At 33.8% G+C, this 18,594-nt stretch overlaps 3 protein-coding genes across 4 annotated transcripts; 1 reads left to right on the top strand and 2 right to left on the bottom strand.

Moving 5' to 3' along the window:
- Window positions 1–4,423: 4,423 nt before the first annotated feature.
- ATSUV3 (ATP-dependent RNA helicase) lies at window positions 4,424–9,812 on the top strand. The gene is made up of 16 exons (XM_048126198.2): window positions 4,424–4,682; window positions 5,197–5,320; window positions 5,408–5,529; window positions 5,627–5,817; window positions 6,525–6,665; window positions 6,881–7,003; window positions 7,496–7,573; window positions 7,975–8,143; window positions 8,306–8,418; window positions 8,509–8,589; window positions 8,677–8,742; window positions 8,880–8,944; window positions 9,033–9,078; window positions 9,168–9,284; window positions 9,374–9,465; window positions 9,531–9,812. The coding sequence occupies exons 1-16, from the start codon at window positions 4,634–4,636 to the stop codon at window positions 9,622–9,624; spliced, it is 1,671 nt and encodes a 556-aa protein (XP_047982155.1). The 5' UTR covers window positions 4,424–4,633; the 3' UTR covers window positions 9,625–9,812.
- A 67-nt stretch (window positions 9,813–9,879) lies between these two features.
- LOC125223189 (serine/threonine-protein kinase 54-like) lies at window positions 9,880–12,890 on the bottom strand. The gene is made up of 6 exons (XM_048126211.2): window positions 11,758–12,890; window positions 11,058–11,176; window positions 10,771–10,976; window positions 10,525–10,699; window positions 10,299–10,433; window positions 9,880–10,222 (listed from the first exon to the last, which is right to left on the bottom strand). The coding sequence occupies exons 1-6, from the start codon at window positions 12,071–12,073 to the stop codon at window positions 10,016–10,018; spliced, it is 1,158 nt and encodes a 385-aa protein (XP_047982168.1). The 5' UTR covers window positions 12,074–12,890; the 3' UTR covers window positions 9,880–10,015.
- Window positions 12,891–14,770: 1,880 nt separating this feature from the next.
- LOC125202101 (protein XRI1-like) lies at window positions 14,771–17,213 on the bottom strand. 2 transcript variants are annotated; one of them, XM_089056115.1, is made up of 8 exons: window positions 16,937–17,213; window positions 16,440–16,495; window positions 16,241–16,360; window positions 15,951–16,081; window positions 15,810–15,873; window positions 15,630–15,717; window positions 15,497–15,543; window positions 14,771–15,422 (listed from the first exon to the last, which is right to left on the bottom strand). In XM_089056115.1, exons 1-8 carry the CDS (start codon window positions 16,957–16,959, stop codon window positions 15,085–15,087), a joined length of 867 nt encoding a protein of 288 aa, XP_088912241.1. In that variant the 5' UTR covers window positions 16,960–17,213; the 3' UTR covers window positions 14,771–15,084. The 2 variants fall into 2 exon arrangements, with proteins under 2 accessions (XP_088912241.1, XP_047956397.1); XM_048100440.2 differs by having other exon boundaries at window positions 16,241–16,363; window positions 16,937–17,208.
- Window positions 17,214–18,594: the final 1,381 nt, after the last annotated feature.

Below are 18,594 nucleotides of genomic sequence, written 5' to 3'. Positions count from 1 at the left end.
GATCCATTTTTCTAATCAAAATCTATTCTTTAAATAACAGAATAAATTGAAAATATAGACTCGGATTTCATAGATGAAACCAAATTCCATCTTTAATTTCATCAAAATAAGTTCTTCTTCGAATTCTGATAAAAATCTTGAATTTATTTTCACAAATTGAGCTGGTCAGCAAAAGTGTGTAGATATGACAAAAAGTGCTAAATGGAAATCCTTTTTATAGCTGTATGTATATTATCTTGTTTTGTCTTTGCCATTTGGTCTCACAAAACAAAGGTAAAAGCAGGCAATTAAAAGAGGCACATTGTTATATGTAATGTAAAGATAAAGCTTAGTAGTCCCTCCTGTGATTAACAGTGCTGCAAATCTGTGAATTTTTTTTTTCATCTTTTCTTTTATTGGACTTTTTTTTATGTTGTACTGTTGCTTTATACAATGCTGTAGTAATAATTCCCTTTCTTGGGTTTTGGTGTTGGGTGTCTGAGAATTTAGGAATGTTTGTATGTTAAGGATTGTCTTTTTTTTTAATATTTTTTATACCCTTTTAAAAGTGGGATTTAGCATCTTATCACCATTAGGTTATTTTCTTTTTAATGCTTTTTTTTTTATGCTGTTGAGACATAAATTGAAGTGGTCAGGATTTTCTGGTGATATTAATTGTCAACATTTATTCAACCTGCCTCCCCAAGATTCATTAATTTGGTCATGACTCATGATTTTTTAATATAGTTTGTACTATCTTTGAAAGTGGTTGTGTTTTTAGTATGATAGTAGTTAATATAGTTTGGACATTTAGTTCAACTAGTCATTTTTATATGTGTATCTTTATGTTTCATTTCTTAATTAAATGTTTGGCAGGCCATTGTTAACAAAATAGATCAATTTTTTTCTATTACAGCAAATGTTTTGTAACAAAAACTATTTATAAGACAAAAACTATTTATAAGAGGACCCTGCAATTTTGACTGAATTTATCAGTGCAATATCAGTATAATTGTCTGTGCACAATGGGAAATAATCTCCTACTCATTTGTAAAAGTAAAAGGTCATTTTTTATTGCTACGGTGTAGAGTTTAATATTTATGCAATTAATTTTTTTTAATAAAATTCTATATTAGCTAATTGGTCGGATGAAAATAAAATTTATATTGCTGGGATGGCCTAAAACCTATGAAAATTGTGGGTAATATTGAAGAAATGTGAGGCTGAAAATATGGGATTTGTTGTCTCAGTTTAGGGGGGCGTCGTCAGTGGCCCTTCCTTTTCAAGGCTCATTTTGTCCATTTGGATTAATATGTATTTTTAAATGAATAAACTTAATTATAAAAGACATACACGTGATAAAATCATAATTAATTATTTGCAAAACAAATAATATTAGTACTACTAAAATAATTAAGATAAGGGAAGAAATGTCATTTTAAATAAATTTCTGATATTTTATAGGCATAAATTTCACCCATTATATTCTTAAAATTTAAAGATAAAGGAAGAATGTCATTTTAAAAATCGTCAGCTATCCAATATGCATAAATTTCGCTCATTGTATTATCTTACCTCTGATATTTCACGTAATAAATCACGCGAAAATGACTATCAAGATTGCATACGGTATTTTACATTCTCACTTATCTTTTATAGGAGGAATTGTTAATCCACAATTCGCGTCTCTGTATTATTTTCCATCTTATGCTTAATGACTATGACCTATGTAGTTTATTATATGTCATTGATTCTTGAAATATATTTTTTTCCTTAATCAATTTATTTTCATAAAACATGATAGACCAGTATCTATATATTGATTCTTCCTATATCTTTTTTTCCTTAATTAATTTATCTTCATCAACCATGATTGTTTTTTTCAGCCATTCAACCGGTTTTATAAATATCTTGTTCGAAATTTCACTCCAATTCATATCTGTTCATTAAATAGGTGTTGAATACCGAAAGTGGTTAGGAAATAGCCAGAATTTTTCTTGTCATAAAACTCCACTTAATTTTGATTTTTTTAATCAAAATTTGAAATTCTATAGTATTATGTATGATTAAAAAAATATAAATAGCTTCCAATAGTACCTCCGAAATTCATATAAGATTTCGAGTAAATTATTTATTGACAAAAATAGAGCTGATTAAAAACCAAAATTGATAATTTTTTTTGTATTTATAAAAAAAAATTTAATTCAAATGATGATAATAGTAGTAATTTTTTGTCATATTAATATTTAACATCTCCCCGTTGTTGAGAAAATAAATCAATAAACTTTTATTTATCTACTAGCAATATATTCACATTAATAGCACCAAATTTAATAATATTTAGAAAATAATATAATTGACGGCAAATTAATATACTAGTCCTCGAGGATAAAATAAGTAAGCAATCCACAATATTTGGGTCCCAATATTTATGATGATTAAGGTTTTGTATAACTCCATTTACATGGGATGTATCATGTATTTGTCATCTTTGTCAATCTCTTTTATTTCGTGGACGCTTTATGTTTTCCATATTCGTAACATTTTATATCAAACCTATTTATTTTAGTTTACGGTTGAACCATTGTCCCATGCATGATTAACCAAAACTCAAATTAATATTTTTTTCTCTCTCATGTAATAATGATTCTTTCAGATAGATGAGATGACACCATTTTGTGACGGAAAATTTAATACGATGAATAAATTCACACCATTTTTATTTATAATTTTACTTAATTAATATCGTGCTTATTTAACTCAACCAAAAACATGTCCCTATTGAAGCTTTGACTAATTTTGATTGACATGCATAAAGAAAATGACATCTGAAGAAATAAATTGTGTTTATATTCAATCAAAACATGATTACATTTAATTTTCAGTGAGTGCATGAATGCAGCGTGGAAATTGATGCGACATTTTTTGGAGTAAAGTTATTTAATAAACTATATATACTCTTTGAAAAATGAAAATGATACTAATATATACGTCGTCTGTGTAAAATTGTTGAGTAAAAAATTATGTATTCATTTACATGCATGTATTTTTTTATGACAATATATTATCTGTGTTAATGATTATGCTATATTTATTGAAAGACTATGTTTAGGTTATAATGTAAAATAAATGAGTTGTGACGTTACAACTTACAAAAACATGTTATATTCAAAATACAAATAATGAAATTTTTGAAAGGATAAATAGATTTATTATATTAAGAACATTTTTATACTACGACAATCTACAGAACAGAGGCCAAGATGCGAGGTTATTTTTCATTTTTCATATCCAATACAAGTTGTTTAAATATTCATGAATTTTTCTAATCTCTGTCATCAGCTCTAAAATGGGCCCAGTGGCGACTGTGGAATATCAATCCGTATGGCCTCATTAAAGGCCCAGTAACCTTTTAGTTAATACCAGTAAAATATTATTAGAGGTATAAATATGCTATTTCTCTATACATGCAAGAGGGTTTTAAAAAGATAAAATATTATCAATTTTAACAAATTCATACATCATGTTACTTTTTCATCTTGTTTTGTCTCGTAAAAACTATTCGAGACCAAGTAGGTGTTGTGTCTTTCCCAAACTTCCAATATCTTTGTGATCGAAAAGAGAGCTATGTTTACTAACGCATAACATTATTTCTTCACAAAAAAGAGCTTGTGAATTACTTACTACATTTGGTATGAAATTAATGTGATCCACATGCACATAGATTTCATCTCTACTCAATAATAAGTCAACCAATATAGTCGATATCAATTTTGAGTTATTTAAACACTTCATTCTACATATAACACACGAATTACACTGTCTATATATAATTTGTGACATGATAGTTTTTAAAATAACAAAATTAACTTAAATTTGAAGATACTTAGTCTGTACACAGAAAAATGGATAAAACGATTCAAAAATATAATTGTTATTATTAATACTAGGACATAACATTTCCCAGCCAAACTGTAGTCCAAATCGCAACGTGTATATGTTTCTTTCTAGTTATAATTCAATCATGTAACTCAACCATATATATTTTCAAGTTTCGTCAACAAATTATATACTGTATACATATATATAGAGAAATGATCTGCTGGGCGTCTCAGTATAAACAACGGTTGAGCTAACGTATTTATAATATTCTCCCTTTTCACTTTCCCTTAAGATGTCTTGCCTCTATTTAACGCTCAACATATACTTTCTCCAATGATGTAGAGAAATGATCCGATGGACGCCTCGTAGACCTTAAAATTAAGGTTCTTAGATTTTTTAGGATGGAATTGATACAATGATATCTAGTTATCCACTATTTTGACTTCCCTTACAACCTCTTGGACCTAATAGATATTTCTTTAATCCTCGAGGACCAAATTGCAAAATACTCTTTCTCCCCTCAAACAGACTTCAAACAATACGAAGACGCAAATATATAAACGCCGAACATTTTCGGAGTCGGCGGGTTAACGCCGAAATTCTTCACCTCAACTGAAATCTCGCGCCACCAATTCTCCCAATGTTTCGTTATTTTAGCGCCAATTTTTTAGCACCCCCAAATTGCAATTTCTCTGCGATGACAATTTCCATTTAATTTGGCACCGAGCCTTGTGAATTCGACACTCTCTAAGTTAAAAAGTATAATAGTCAAATGGGCTCCTTGCTTCTCCGCCGGAGGATTTCTCGGTCATTGCTTCCCGGTAATTCACTTTTATAGTTTTTTCCTGAGTTTTTTTTTTGTTGTTGTTTTCCGTAGTTCTAGTTGGTTGGCTTTGATGGAAATTCTGAAAAATAAAATTGAGGAATGAATGAAATACTTTGAAAATATATGGAAATTTGAAGAAAATTGAACAGAAAGGAGACAATAACAAAGTTTCAATTGTTATTGCTTTCCGTGAAAATGGGAGCTCCTTATAGAAGCTATTAGGCAAGTATGAGAATGGGGATCGTTAAAAGAAGAACATATGATAAATATGTGCGTTTTTTTATAGGAGTGGGTCAAATGGGGCATATTCTGTTTATACTATTAGATTCACCAAGCTGAGGAATTCAAGGTTCGGGTTCTTGAATTTGATTTATTCCGTTTCGATGTTATTAGTGCATTTGGGATACAGTGCAGAAGAATGATAATTGGAAATTAATGCAAATGCATTAAATATTTCACTGCAATTCTTTTGTTATGTTATCTTCATTTTTTTCACTCTTGCTGGTCAGATAATACTGATTTCTATTGCTCTACGTGGGAGCCGAAGTTTAGAACTTCATGTGGCATCTATGAATGCTTAAGGAAGCTCAGCAGCTCTACACCGCGCGTTAAATTTGATTTTACAGACCTCACGTAAGAGAAACTTCTGTCAGTATGGAGTTTGGTATTTTGGCAATTCATTTGTATTTTTGTAGTACTAATTCTGTATTCACAAATTAGGCGCCCTCATACATGGTACCCTGTTGCTCGACGAAAAAAACGGAATGTAATATTGCATGTTGGTCCAACAAATAGTGGCAAAACATACCATGCTCTGAAGCGGTTGGAGTTGAGTCCTTCAGGTACATAATATTCATATTTTTAAGATGCATTTCGTTGGCCGTTTAGGTCTATCTATTGAGGTGGAATCTAGGCTTCGACTTAACAATCATGCCACAGGTATCTATTGTGGGCCATTGAGACTTTTGGCGTGGGAGGTTGCTCAGCGTCTGAACAAGGCCAATGTTCCTTGTGAGCTCATTACTGGGCAAGAGAGAGAGGAGATTGATGGAGCAAAACATAAAGCTGTTACTGTAGAAATGTCAGATGTCAATTCTGATTATAGCTGTGCGGTTGTAGATGAAATTCAGGTGTGCCTATGGTCTAAGTCGGACATTATTTTTAGTCTATTTACTTCAGATATCAAGATCTTTGTGCATACCAGATAGTGTCACTAGCAGGATGTTTGTGTGTCTCTTGCAAAGCAACTGTATTTGCTGGACTGTAAGATTATTTGCTTGATGCTTATTTTACCCCTTCGAAGACCAAGATGATATTTTCTCCAATGTCCAATTATAAATCTTATTTGTAGGGAAGGACAATTTGGGTGGGAATATCACTTCTAAGCAAAATCCTAACGAGAAGCCGTCATGTGCTGATTATATTCTGCTTAATAGAACTTTATCATAAATAAGATGGACGGTAGATCAAAATATTTAAAGATTGAAAGGCAAACTATTACATGCTTGAAAGATATTTTGTCTCTTTTTAGCTGGTATTATGACATTGGTTATCTTTTTTCATTCCAAGGTGCTGGACGGGACAAAACAACTTATGCTATTCTGAAATGGAAATTTCTGATTTGGTTTCTTTTCCTTTCTCTTCTTTGATACGGCGGTTGGGTGTGGCTTTGATTGCTTATGTTCTCCATGTTTGCATTTCACTTGTAGTTCTTCACAGTTTAGGCATCCTTATCTAAATTCTTTCATCAGCTTGATTTTTTATATGGATTCTGTTCTGTAGTATTGAGTATGTGTGCGCAACATAATCTGTGTTTACTATCTTATCTTTCTCACAGATGTTGGGATGCAAAACAAGGGGCTTTTCATTTACCAGGGCTTTACTAGGAATATGTGCTGATGAACTACACTTGTGTGGGGATCCAGCAGCTGTTCCTTTAATTAAAGAGATGCTTAAAGTGACCGATGATGTTGTCGAGGTATTGCATTTCGGCTTTCTAATCTGTAGAATGAATTTCTTTTTCATTTCACACAAGTCACATTTCTTTTAATTATAATCTCTCTCAATCTTAAACTGCACTGTTTTCAAACACATGTACTTATGTCTATCGTGGGGCCAATTGCCAAATTACAGAAGAGGAATGTGATGTTCTTCTTAGTGAATCTGAACTGTACACTTTTCCTGTTGATTCAGGTTAAATATTATGATAGACTTTCACCTCTTGTCCCCTTGGATGTTCCGCTGGGATCTTTTTCCAAGATACGGACAGGTGACTGCATTGTCACATTCTCACGTTATGAGATATACAAAATGAAGGTATGGTAACTTCCAGTTTATTTTCTTTTAGGTAGGCTTATGCACTCAGTATCTGACCCTTTGTACCTCCCCACTGACACTCAGTTGCAAGTTTTTGAAGCCTTCTAAAGTCACCATGTAGGCAAGAACCATGTGCATGCAAGTCTAAAACTAATGGGTTGCACATAAAGAAACTGCCAAAAATATGGCCCTGATCTTCACTTAAACACAATACGGCAGACGCATAGCTTCTACGTAGTACTAATCAAATTAGCTACTTGTGAGTTGGATGCACATCATTGTAGTATTGGTCGAAAGTGGAGAAGTCAATTATTTTTTGTACGTGTATAGGTCTTCTAATATAAATTTAAGGGTTTTCTAGATAATGTCAGGGATGTTTCATATAATTACAGTGTCATCTGAATCAAATCAAATTCATGTATATACAGATTTTAATGTGGTCACTAGTTTATAGGCTTTTGAGTTCCCCTCTTATCATTGTTATGTTGGCAGAGACTAATCGAAGATCAAAGGCAGCATATGTGCTCCGTTGTTTATGGTTCATTGCCTCCAGCCACTCGAAGCAGACAGGTTCTTTATGGCTATCACTTGTCTTGCTTAGGAATTTGTTTATTTAAATAGTGTAGTAAATTGGATAGGTTTCTTTGTCTTCTCGAATTGTATCTGATTGTAATGCGGTTGAAATATATCCTTTTACTGAAGGCTTTTAATGTTTAAGGCATTTGGAGACATCTACCTTCTACGTGATTCAGTTTTTTGCTTTTGATTAAGTCAATTATACTCCATATATTATCTCTATGGATTTACTATTTCGCTTTCATCTATTCGCACATATATATATTATTTTTCATTCAGACTACATGCTATTGGTTCTTACAGGATAATTTTATTTATCTTTCCATTTTCATTTTGATTTCTTTATCTGGTGAGGCAGAAATTGGCTGAACTAACCAAATTCCTTAAGATTGCAGGCAACAATGTTCAACGATGAAAACAATGGTTTTGATGTTCTTGTGGCGAGTGATGCCATTGGAATGGGTCTCAATCTTAACATATCCAGAATAATTTTTTCAACATTGAAAAAATTTGATGGTATAGAAATGCGGGACCTTACTGTTTCTGAGATTAAACAGATTGCAGGTAAGCTATTTTGTTTGCCAACTGTGCTTGTGTAAGTCGTGTTCCACTAAAATTAATGCTGAGTGGCAAATCTTCATGAAGTCTTTGTCTTAAGTAGTTTTTGTTAAGAATATACTTATCATTTGTACGCAATATATATTTATGTCATGAATTTTCTTGTAGGAAGAGCTGGAAGATACAAATCTAAATTTCCTATTGGTGAAGTGACTTGTCTAAAGGCTGATGATCTACCTTTACTTCATTCATCACTAAGTTCCCCTTCTCCTACTCTGGAGGTAGTTAGGGTGTTTCCATTTTGGCTCTTACCAACTTAAGCTGGAATTTTTCCCATGACACAATTTCTGGTTGGACATTCTGTGATGCAGCAAGCTGGACTCTTCCCTAGCTTCGATCTAATAGTTATGTTTTCACGTTTACATCCAACTTATGGTCTAAAGCAGATATTGGTACGTCTCTCTCTGTCTCTCTCTTTGTACGTGTTTATTTCAGTATCCATTAACTAGTCTGATACCTATCTGCTCTTGTCTTCTTAGGAGCATTTTGTTGAGCACGCCAAGTTGTCAGATAACTATTTTATCACTAATTGCGAGGAGATGTTGGTATGCTTGCTTCCTTCCTTCCTCCACTGCTCGCACACACAAGACGATATATCCACTTCATTTTCCCAACTATGCTTGTTCATCTTTTCTAAAATATCTATCGTTGTAGTTGCTAACTTTTTGTTGCCTATAAACAGAAAGTAGCAGCCGTAATAGATGAGCTACCTCTTACTTTGAGTGATAAGTATCTATTTGTTATGAGGTGACATTTATATTCTGCTATTGAATCATCCCCTTCGTACACAATGATATACGTACTTCATGATAATAGCCTGCTTTTTTATTTCCAGTCCCGTTGACATGGAGGATGACATCTCGTCTCAGGGACTCACTCAGGTCGGATATGCTTGTAGCCTCTAGCTCGTCACCTTGTTTAATTAGTGGCATGATTTTTCATACTCTACCTTATCTCTCTCTGATGTCAGTTTGCAACAAGTTATTCTACAAATCATACTGTGCGGCTCAAGGAAATATTTACCCCCGGAACACTCAAGATACCCAAGTCGCACAAGCAACTAAAGGAACTCGAATCAATTCATAAGGTCAGTAATAGCTAGTATCTTTGTCGACCCATGGTCTGTATCCATTCTGTAGAAATGTCATGGAGTTATTCTTCTGTTGGTAACTGTAGGTTCTGGATCTGTACGTTTGGCTGAGTTTTCATATGGATGAGTGTTTTCCCGACCGGGAGCTGGCATCGTCGCAAAAGGCCATTTGCAGCATGTAAGTATACTTATACTCTTGAAATATAATTTAGATTTGTTTTGCTTCTGATAAAATTCATCTAGGTTGATCGAGGAGTTCTTGGGAAGGAGTGAATGGGAGAAGAAGCCAATCCCTAGAAAATTACCTCGCCCCACTCGCTTGAAATCTTTGCATTGATCATTTCGTTGTAATCACAAAACCTTATTTTTTTAGGGATAGCAATTTAATGAAAAACCTTGTTGACATAGCTTAGTTGATTTAGTTTGGTTGCATTTAAACATTGTACAAAAAATAAACTACACATTCTTTAAATTTTATGATGAAATGGGGTGAATAAAATGATCATTCCTACCTCCATTACTTTACTCGGTACAATATTTTTGCAAATCTGTCATTTCATTTGGAATTAAAAAGGAAAAAAAGGGCCAATAATGAAGGCAAATAGATAGCATTGTGAAGAAAATCACAAATCCATAAATCTTTAAAAGTAGATGAAGAAAACTATCTTCACAAATGGGAATTCATCTAATTAATGGCTGAAAAAACAGAGGAGAAGCTAGACAATCTTTTATGGGCCTCTAGTCGGAGCAAAGCAGAAACACCTTGCTGATTGGTCTTCCGGTATCATGCCGCCGCCTTTGCTCGTGTCGATTGCCTCGAGCAGCCTCACAACCTCATCCATCTCCGGCCGTCTGTCCGGGTTTGCATCCCAACACCGTTTCATGATGCTTGCAAGAGAGCTAGGACAACAACGTGGGATCTCCGGGCGTAGATTCTACCAAGACATGATCGAGAGTATCAGAATGATCGAACACTCAAAACTTAATCACAGCAAGGTGAATAAAAGTTACCTGTCGAACAACAGCTGACATAATATCAGCAAAGCTATAATCGTTGTAAGGCAGATCACAACAGTATATTTCCCACAAGCAAACACCGAAGCTGTATACGTCGCATTTCCGGTTATAAGGCTTCCCATCTAGCACCTAAGTAGACCATAAATTTATCATTTATAAGCATATACGTCGCAACAAAGGATATTGATTTCCATATTTTATGTCATTTCTAGAGAGTTACCTCAGGGGCCATGTAGCCTAGAGTTCCGGTTTCACCAGTCATGTCGCTCGGATTATTAGCTTCAACACGAGCGACACCAAAATCAGCGATTTTCAGTGTTCTTTGAGCACCTATAAGCATGTTTTCTGCTTTGACATCACGATGTACAATCCTTTGCGCGTGCAGATAGCTCAACCTGCAAGGAGACGTATGGCATAAGGTAAAACATCGAATAATAGAGACAAAATGCACATTAAGAAAGATTACCCTCGTGCAAGGTCCAGAGCAAGCTGGATCACAACTTTAAAGGGAAGCTTCTTTTTTCGATTCTTGAATAAGTAGCTCTTCAATGTGCCTCCGGAGAGAAATTCCACGACAACACAACATGCCCTTGGTGGAAGGTTTGTGTAACCCTCGGATGGATTCTTTGGAGGAACTTTCAATTGTGACACCCCCATTGACGCACCAATGAACTACAACGAGATTCATTTTTAGGAATAATTACAAAAACTTCAAACACGGAGAATAGACCGTGAAATAAGTTAGATATTTACACTAGTAACGTTTGGATGGTTGAGCTTGTGCCAAACAGAAACCTCCTGTTTGAATGATGCTCGAATTTCAGCAGCTTCTGCAGCTGTTTTTGTGCCATCCTCCCAATCCAACACCTTAACTGCAGAAGAAGAAAAACATCTAAACTCGATTTTTCCTATAAATAATGATCACACAAACATATAATGTGGCATATAAAGTTTTCACTGCGCAACTCAGTTACTTTAATTATCTAATCCACCGTGTTTTCGATTTAATTTTGCTGCAAATCTAAATCTATGCACTCGAATACAAGCAATGTCTAGAAACACATCAAGGGTTGTCGTTATAAGAAATACGCAGATGATGTTTCATAGCTACAGAGTGGTGAAACAGAGAAAGGGACGTCATGAGGCCTAAAATGAACTCGTCTATCGAAGAAGATGAGCTATTATTAAAGAAGCAACTCGCGCAAATACTACTATGACTTAGAGGGCACCACAAGTTTGAAGTAATAACCGCATTTTGGTTGAATAACGACTTCAAAAACCATCACTCCGTAGATACAGTATCAGCCAAAACATTTACTCTGATATTTAAAAGCTAAATAAAATCAAGTCATTGCTTAAGCTTTCACTAGTATCGACCATAAAAGAAAGCAACAAGCATCGCCTAAAAGATACAGCCGATAAAAACAGCCTTACAACAAGATTGGACAAATACCTGCAACATCCCGACCATCATAAGTACTCCGGTAAACTATGCCATAGGTTCCCTGAGCCACAAGGTATCGAAGTTCTAACTTAGTAGGATCGATCTCCCACACCTCTCTCGGCTTCTGGCTGCTCTGAGTTTCCAAATTCTTAGACCAAACCTTGCTCAAGTGCTTCTCAAGCTGCAAATCTAAGCTCTTGAGATCAATCTTATCCGCCCGAAAAATCATATCTTTGCTGCTAATGCTTCCTACGCTCTTATCCGACAAGCTCTTACTACTACTATTTCCCACACCCTTCAATTCCTCACTCGTATTCGGATCCATGTTGCTAAAACTCAGCCCTTAAAACTCGAAAATATGCCAGCAGAATCAAAAACTTTTAACTAAAATAGGCCAACCAGCATACAAAATCAATATGTGATCAAAGCTTCAATTCAACCTTTTTATCACCAAATTTGTAGCAAAGAAAACTCTGATAACTTTCCTATTGCAAGACGAACTCTAACACAAATAACTACGAATGAGCTAAACAAAGAAGTCTATTCCAATGTGGACTTCAAAGCCAATAAGATTCATATAAAAGAGAGGACAAAGTAATGCAAGAGAATTAAAAACTAAAATTTGACTTTTCAAGAAATGAAAAGCCTTATTTATTCAAGCCAGCAATCAGAGCTGGGGAAAATGCCCAAATAGAAAAGAATAAAAAGTAAACCCTAAGAAAATGACCACAATTGTTTTCTAATCGCAGAGACCGACTCCAACACAACCCATAACAATCTTCTTAACAGAATCAAACCCAAAAAACAAAATAAAAAACAAATCTTTCTTCAAGTGAAACAAATCAACAGTTTCAGATATCCAATCAAAATATACTAACAAGCATATGCTAGCTACGAATACGTATATCGCACGATTTAAACTGCAAAACCGCAAAATTTGACCAGATTTCGAAAAAATCAAGAACTTGAAATTTAAGCCGACATATTCCCAGAAAGAGAGAATATTAATTATGTGAAGAAGAATGACGGAGAATGAGGGTCCAGATATAAAGGGCTGAGAGAGAGAGTTGCCTAAAATTGAGGTTTTACTTTTACAAAGGTTTCTAGTGAGAGAGAATTTAGGATAGGACAGAAGGTACACCGAAAAACATAAAGGTACTATTCCGTGCATGTCCGTCCAACTAAATTACCTGAAAATCTAGAAATGCGCGCTTGAATTTACCAAATTACCCCTCCTCTATGTTTTAATTTACTCCCTTCATCTCACTTTAAGAGTCTCATTTAAATTCGGCCTAAAACGGCCTAAAAACAAAAATTCAATCCATGAAACATTCAATATATTTATTTACACAAGTTATTGTGGCTCCACTTATTTATTTTAGTCTCATTTATACATTTTAGTCTGTTCGCAAATAGGAGTCTTGGTTCATTTTTACTATAAATACTAAAAGAGTCATGTATATTTCATTAACTCATTTCACTCACATTTCATTTTAAACTAATATATTTAAGTGAGACCAATATTCTACTAACTTTTTTCCACTCATTTTTCTTAACATTTCTCAAATTCGTACCGGAAAGAAATGAGACTTCTAGTGGCAGACGGAATGAGTATTATTAATCATCTCACACCAATTTTTGCATTGCATAATCTAAACAAAGAAGTATCTTTAATCTTGTACTTTTATTAGTAAGTATCCAATCACAACAAATAAAAGACGAGGGGAGTTGGAGCTGTGGCGAAGATACCAAGGTACTCCCTTGCTGTTATTGTTTGTATGGTTAATTTGTGGACCATTGGCAATTATCCACATTATACTCTTTTTTTTTCATTTTTTAATTTGGTTTAATTCTAATAGAAAACTGGCAATTTGTTAATAATAATGCTTAATTTATTGAATCAAACAAAATGAATAAAACAAAAAAGTTAAGACTATTTGAACAAAACGAGAGCGATATATACTATAGTAGTAGTATAACATATGCAGCATAACCTTTTTTCATTCATTTATGATGACATTTATAAGAAAATCACTTGAGCCCATGTATACATTATGCTTATGGAAAAAGGCATAAACGTAAAAATGTTAACTTTAAGGTATCAAGAAGCAACCACCTGTTTTAGTGTTTACTTTGCCTTCATTGACAACAAGTAGCAATAGTTGAATGGGATGTCAAACCAAACTCGTCTCTAAAATTTAATCTTTTAATACAACCAATAATAGTTGAGAAGTTGCAAATTAAAAGAAAGTCTACCTATAAATAATATTTATTTATTGTTTCAACAAATATTCGGTTGATTCAATTGTAAAGAGCACGCCTAATGGATTAGATCCAACAAATACGAGTCTTCCACAAAAGGTTGACTACCAATAAATTAATGAGTTATTGAGTTTTCCTATACAGAATAAACAATCAGATTATTTGATTCTATGGAGGAATATATTAATATACTATCTCATCGTTTAATAAATTTAAATTTGATTTTAGACTCACATTTTAATGACGTAAACAAATAAACAAAATAATTAAATATTATTGATCTTCCAGATTCGAATCTTGCGCGTGTGGGACCCAAAATTTCTTACTACAAAAATAATAGAAACCATAATAATAATCATAATATTATACCCTAATGGTACTTAATTTTAGATACTTGTAATAATTAATGGAAGATTAAATTAGTATAGCCTCACTGATGAATGAATACAAACATTCTTCTTATAGAACTTTTCACATCTAGTTGATAGAATAATTTTGATGAGAAAGTTTGTTACAAAGAATGCTTGTGCTAGTAGTTTGTAGAAGAAAATATGAATTTAACACTTTGCTTTTTTTTTTAAATACTAACCACCAAATATTGATAAGGTGTTGTTATGTTTTATTGGGCTCTAACAATATTTACTAGCCTTTTTACATATTTATTCAAGCCCAATGCAGTAAAAACACATCTCACAACAAAAGAAGAAAAAAAACAAATACACACATTTCAGTACTGAAATTTGAAATCAATACCAACATGTTGAAAAAGGAAAAAGAGAATGGCATCGACAAGTATAACTATTTATACATTTATATGCCTATCATTTTGAGAAAGCTGTAGGAAAAGGAAAACCTCAAAATCAATGGCTGTTCAAGTGTTTATCACAAAGAAAAACAATGAAAACTGAAGTAGCTTTCCTCTATAGAAACAATGCAAAAATGAGGCTCAACTTAAGCTAAGATCCTCTGGTATAATCTTGAGAAATCAGTTGGGAACTGATCTCAAGGCGCGAGCGGGCTTACCGCTGCTGCAACTCTCGTTCCTCGTGAGAAACGAGCATCCTTGACCATCACCTACCCTTTGGTCCTCATGATTGTGATGCTGCCCTTCCCACCTTCGGTGTGGATTTTGGTCTTCCCAACGACAGGCTTCCCGGAGAATGCTGATGTGGGATACTCGTCTTCTGCTGGTTTAGGCTTTGGTGGATTGTGTATCCTCTGGTTTATGTCCTGGAGAGTCGTGTGTCCGAGCAGACTACATGGTTTGATGAATGTGAATGGATAGATCACCGATGATGCTGGCTTAGGAGGCGTTCGCATGTATGATTTTGTACCTTTGAAGACAACGTTTCGAGGAGTGCTAATACTAAGATTGTTCTTGACCTCATAAGTAGGAGCAGTGTTGCAAAGCTCTGCAATAGCACGTTTACGCTGCGTTGAGAGATCAAACGAGAGGTGGAAGTAATGGAGATGGTTTTTAGATTACCCGTAACATCAATTTGAACGTCGGAGGCTCCTCCACATGCACTATTGCTGTTGTTTATTATACAAAGATCTCCTGTCATGAATACTGTTTTACTTGAGAAAAAGAAACGGTGAAAAAGTGATGGCGAACTTACAAATCTTCGTTGCAGAGGTGCATCCCAGGATCATTGAAGCAGTCTGCCATCCACCCTTCGGATGAAGGATCCAAGCACTCATCGCTGGCTGCAGACATGCCATCTATATATTAGTACTTTCGTTATATAAAAAACACACGCGTGTTTTAAACTCAGGCACGAGATATGTGAGAGACGAACTTGTGAAACCAGCGACCCACTCTGACATGTCTGAAATAGCAGCTTCAAGAGACTGTTCTGTCTCCTAAACAAGGAATCAAACAAGAATTAGAATCTGTGTTGGAAAAAAAATGTAATGGCAAATTAACTAGTTGCATCAACCTTAGATCTTAGAAACTCCTCATCGTTGCAAATGGGCGTTTCCAAGACTTCGGACTCAAACTGCAGCATCCTGCGCCTTTTCACTTGAGACGAGTGATCCCTGTACAGCTCCGACTCTTTCCCTGATGTCCCTGCAGTTTTGTCCAACGAGGCATGAGTTGAGCAACATGGACAAAGCAAGAATGCACACAGATAGAACAAGCGTAGTCACAAATGATGAAAAAACAGATGATTTTGCTTCATCACATCAATCACCAATTAACAATGATTAGATGGACAGAACATCGTACCATTGTTGGAGACGTAGTAGGGCAAGTCTCCACAGGCCTTAACCGGGGTAGTCTCGTTGTCGAACATATAAGAGATATGATCTACATTGTGCTCCACTTCATTCATAGGAGACTTAGATGCTTCTGCCAGCCACATTAGGCAAAGTTAAGCTTCGAAGCCCTCAATCAAACAAGCAAAAAACACGAATTCAAAGCTTACCTATGCTAGTGTTATCTTCAAGAGAATAAACCTGATTTCTCCAGCCCCACATGTCACTGTTATCAATTCACCAATTTCTTTTAACAATGAGCTTAAACAAGGAAATCCACATTGATGTGAAGAAACTAGCTTTGTGCATAATCTAAGAAGCCCAGAAACCATAAACAATAAGAAAATCATGCTGAAGTTAAGAAATGATTGTTCTAACTAAATAAATCAAGAAACCTCTTTTGTGCATACACAATGCCCTAATTAACAAATTCTAGTCAAATACATAAAAAAAAATGGGAAAGTTCTTCAAGAAAAAACATCTAACAGTATACAAGAATCAGATATTCCAAGATAGCTAAACAATCAGGATTAACATTCTCATTTACAGATTTAGAAAATAGCATGATAAACCACAATATCAAGAAAATAATAGTATTAAAATGGACCCTCTTCGAAAAATTAAAAGAAAACAAAATGGGGCTTTTGTTGGGGATTGAAGAACTAACCTGCCATTGTTGTTGTAGCTCATCTTCTATTCCTGTAAAAAATTTCCTTCCTCCAATAAAAGAAAAATAGTGCTTTAAATCAGACAATACAACTGCTATAATAATGTTATAAAACAACAAATCTTAACTAGCCGTTACAGGTTTAATTAAACATTCACCTGTTTAATAAATGAAAAAAATAAAACTCAGCAACTACACATTCCAAGACGGAATATATAGCTAACTATTAATGAAAAAGCTCATCTTTTGAATAATACACATACATAGTAAATTATACACATTATAGCAAATCAGAAGTAAACATTATATACATCTTGACATAAATATAGAATTTTTTTGTGTGTGAAGAGCGGATAAAGAATAAAGTTATAAGTTATTACATGAGAATATGGGATCTCAATTATGGATTAGTTATCTTTTTTGTTTCATTGACTCTTTATGAAGATTGAAGAGTCAATATATTTTGATTGATCCATATTATTGAAATGTTTTAATTTTAATGAATCAATATTGATTGATCATGGTTGCTTTTTTATTTTCCATAGATCTATATTCTTGTATATGTTTTAATTTTGATGACTTAATAAGCAATTGATTTAAACAATGAATTAATTTCCACTTTTGATAGGACCGGAGTTAATTATTGTATTAAAATTGTCTAGTTTTGTATTTAAACGATCTGCTACATTAATTGAAATAATTAACATTTCACGAGCATTTACTTTTTATTAAGTATTTCCATTCTCGTTTCTAAAATTTCTTTAATCTCATTCAACGAGAGTTAGTTAATTCATGGTCAATTGACTCGATCCTCTTGATACCTATTACCGGGCATATACAATATCAATTATATACATAATATAATAAAAAAATACTTAAAAGAAATGTAATATCTGTCAAACAAGCACATACAGTTCATGTACACATATTGGTAAATAAATGGTTAAAATATTAATTCAGATAAAATCGGATAAAGTGGATTTGTATAAAAGGAGAGTGGGCCTTGACTAGAGAGATAGACAAACCAATTGATTAATTATATAATAATCACATCTCAAATGAAAATTATACTCCACTTATTAATAACAGTCATTTAATTTGACATCTAATGTTTTAATCAAGTTTATTCATATTGATTCAACTTCAATGGATTTTACTCATTTACCTTTAATTTTAGTTATGGAAAATTCTATTGTTAGTCCGTGTTTTTCGGGGCACATGCACTGTCACGCACACGTCAAGGGAGAGTGGCGTGCTCAGTCAGACCATCTCCAATCATATCTCAAAAATGAGTTTTAATGTAGAAATTTTTTCCAACTATACACTCAAGTCAAACTCAATATTGGCGTTCTTTTGTGAAACAACACTAAATACTCCTACTGCAATTATTTTATGAGACAAAAATTCAAAAATGGTGTAAGTTTTGAATTTGGTGTAAATGGTTGTGGTAAAACTACTTTTTGGTGACATTAACTCAAAAATGAGTTTGAGTTTAATGTAAATGGTTGGAGATGACGTGAGTACTGACATGTTCTTATATACAGGGGCGGATGTACATGTATTGGAAGAGGGGCAATTGCCCCACCTCATGTTTTCCATCCATGTATTTATATACCTATTTTAAATTAATTTCTTTTAATCTTCTACTAAATGCCCCT

Source organism: Salvia hispanica, chromosome 4, assembly GCF_029641045.1.
Source record: "Salvia hispanica isolate PSC_SH4W2 chromosome 4, Shi_PSC_v1, whole genome shotgun sequence".
In the NCBI taxonomy this organism is placed as follows: Eukaryota; Viridiplantae; Streptophyta; class Magnoliopsida; order Lamiales; family Lamiaceae; genus Salvia; species Salvia hispanica.
This window is presented reverse-complemented; position numbering and strand designations above follow the sequence as displayed.

Coding starts and splice junctions, on each gene's coding strand:
- LOC125202101 (XM_048100440.2), bottom strand. CDS start 16,959: ATGAGCTACAACAACAATGGCAG. Junction 16,364..16,439: donor TGAAGATAACACTAGCATAG/GTAAGCTTTGAA, acceptor TGTGGCTGGCAG/AAGCATCTAAGTCTCCTATG. Junction 15,874..15,950: donor AGGAGTTTCTAAGATCTAAG/GTTGATGCAACT, acceptor TTCCTTGTTTAG/GAGACAGAACAGTCTCTTGA.
- LOC125223189 (XM_048126211.2), bottom strand. CDS start 12,073: ATGGATCCGAATACGAGTGAGGAATTGAAGGGTGTGGGAAATAGTAGT. Junction 10,700..10,770: donor GCTCTGGACCTTGCACGAGG/GTAATCTTTCTT, acceptor GTCTCCTTGCAG/GTTGAGCTATCTGCACGCGC. Junction 10,434..10,524: donor TAGGCTACATGGCCCCTGAG/GTAACTCTCTAG, acceptor TGGTCTACTTAG/GTGCTAGATGGGAAGCCTTA.
- ATSUV3 (XM_048126198.2), top strand. CDS start 4,634: ATGGGCTCCTTGCTTCTCCGCCGGAGGATTTCTCGGTCATTGCTTCCC. Junction 7,004..7,495: donor ATGAGATATACAAAATGAAG/GTATGGTAACTT, acceptor TTATGTTGGCAG/AGACTAATCGAAGATCAAAG. Junction 9,466..9,530: donor CAAAAGGCCATTTGCAGCAT/GTAAGTATACTT, acceptor AAATTCATCTAG/GTTGATCGAGGAGTTCTTGG.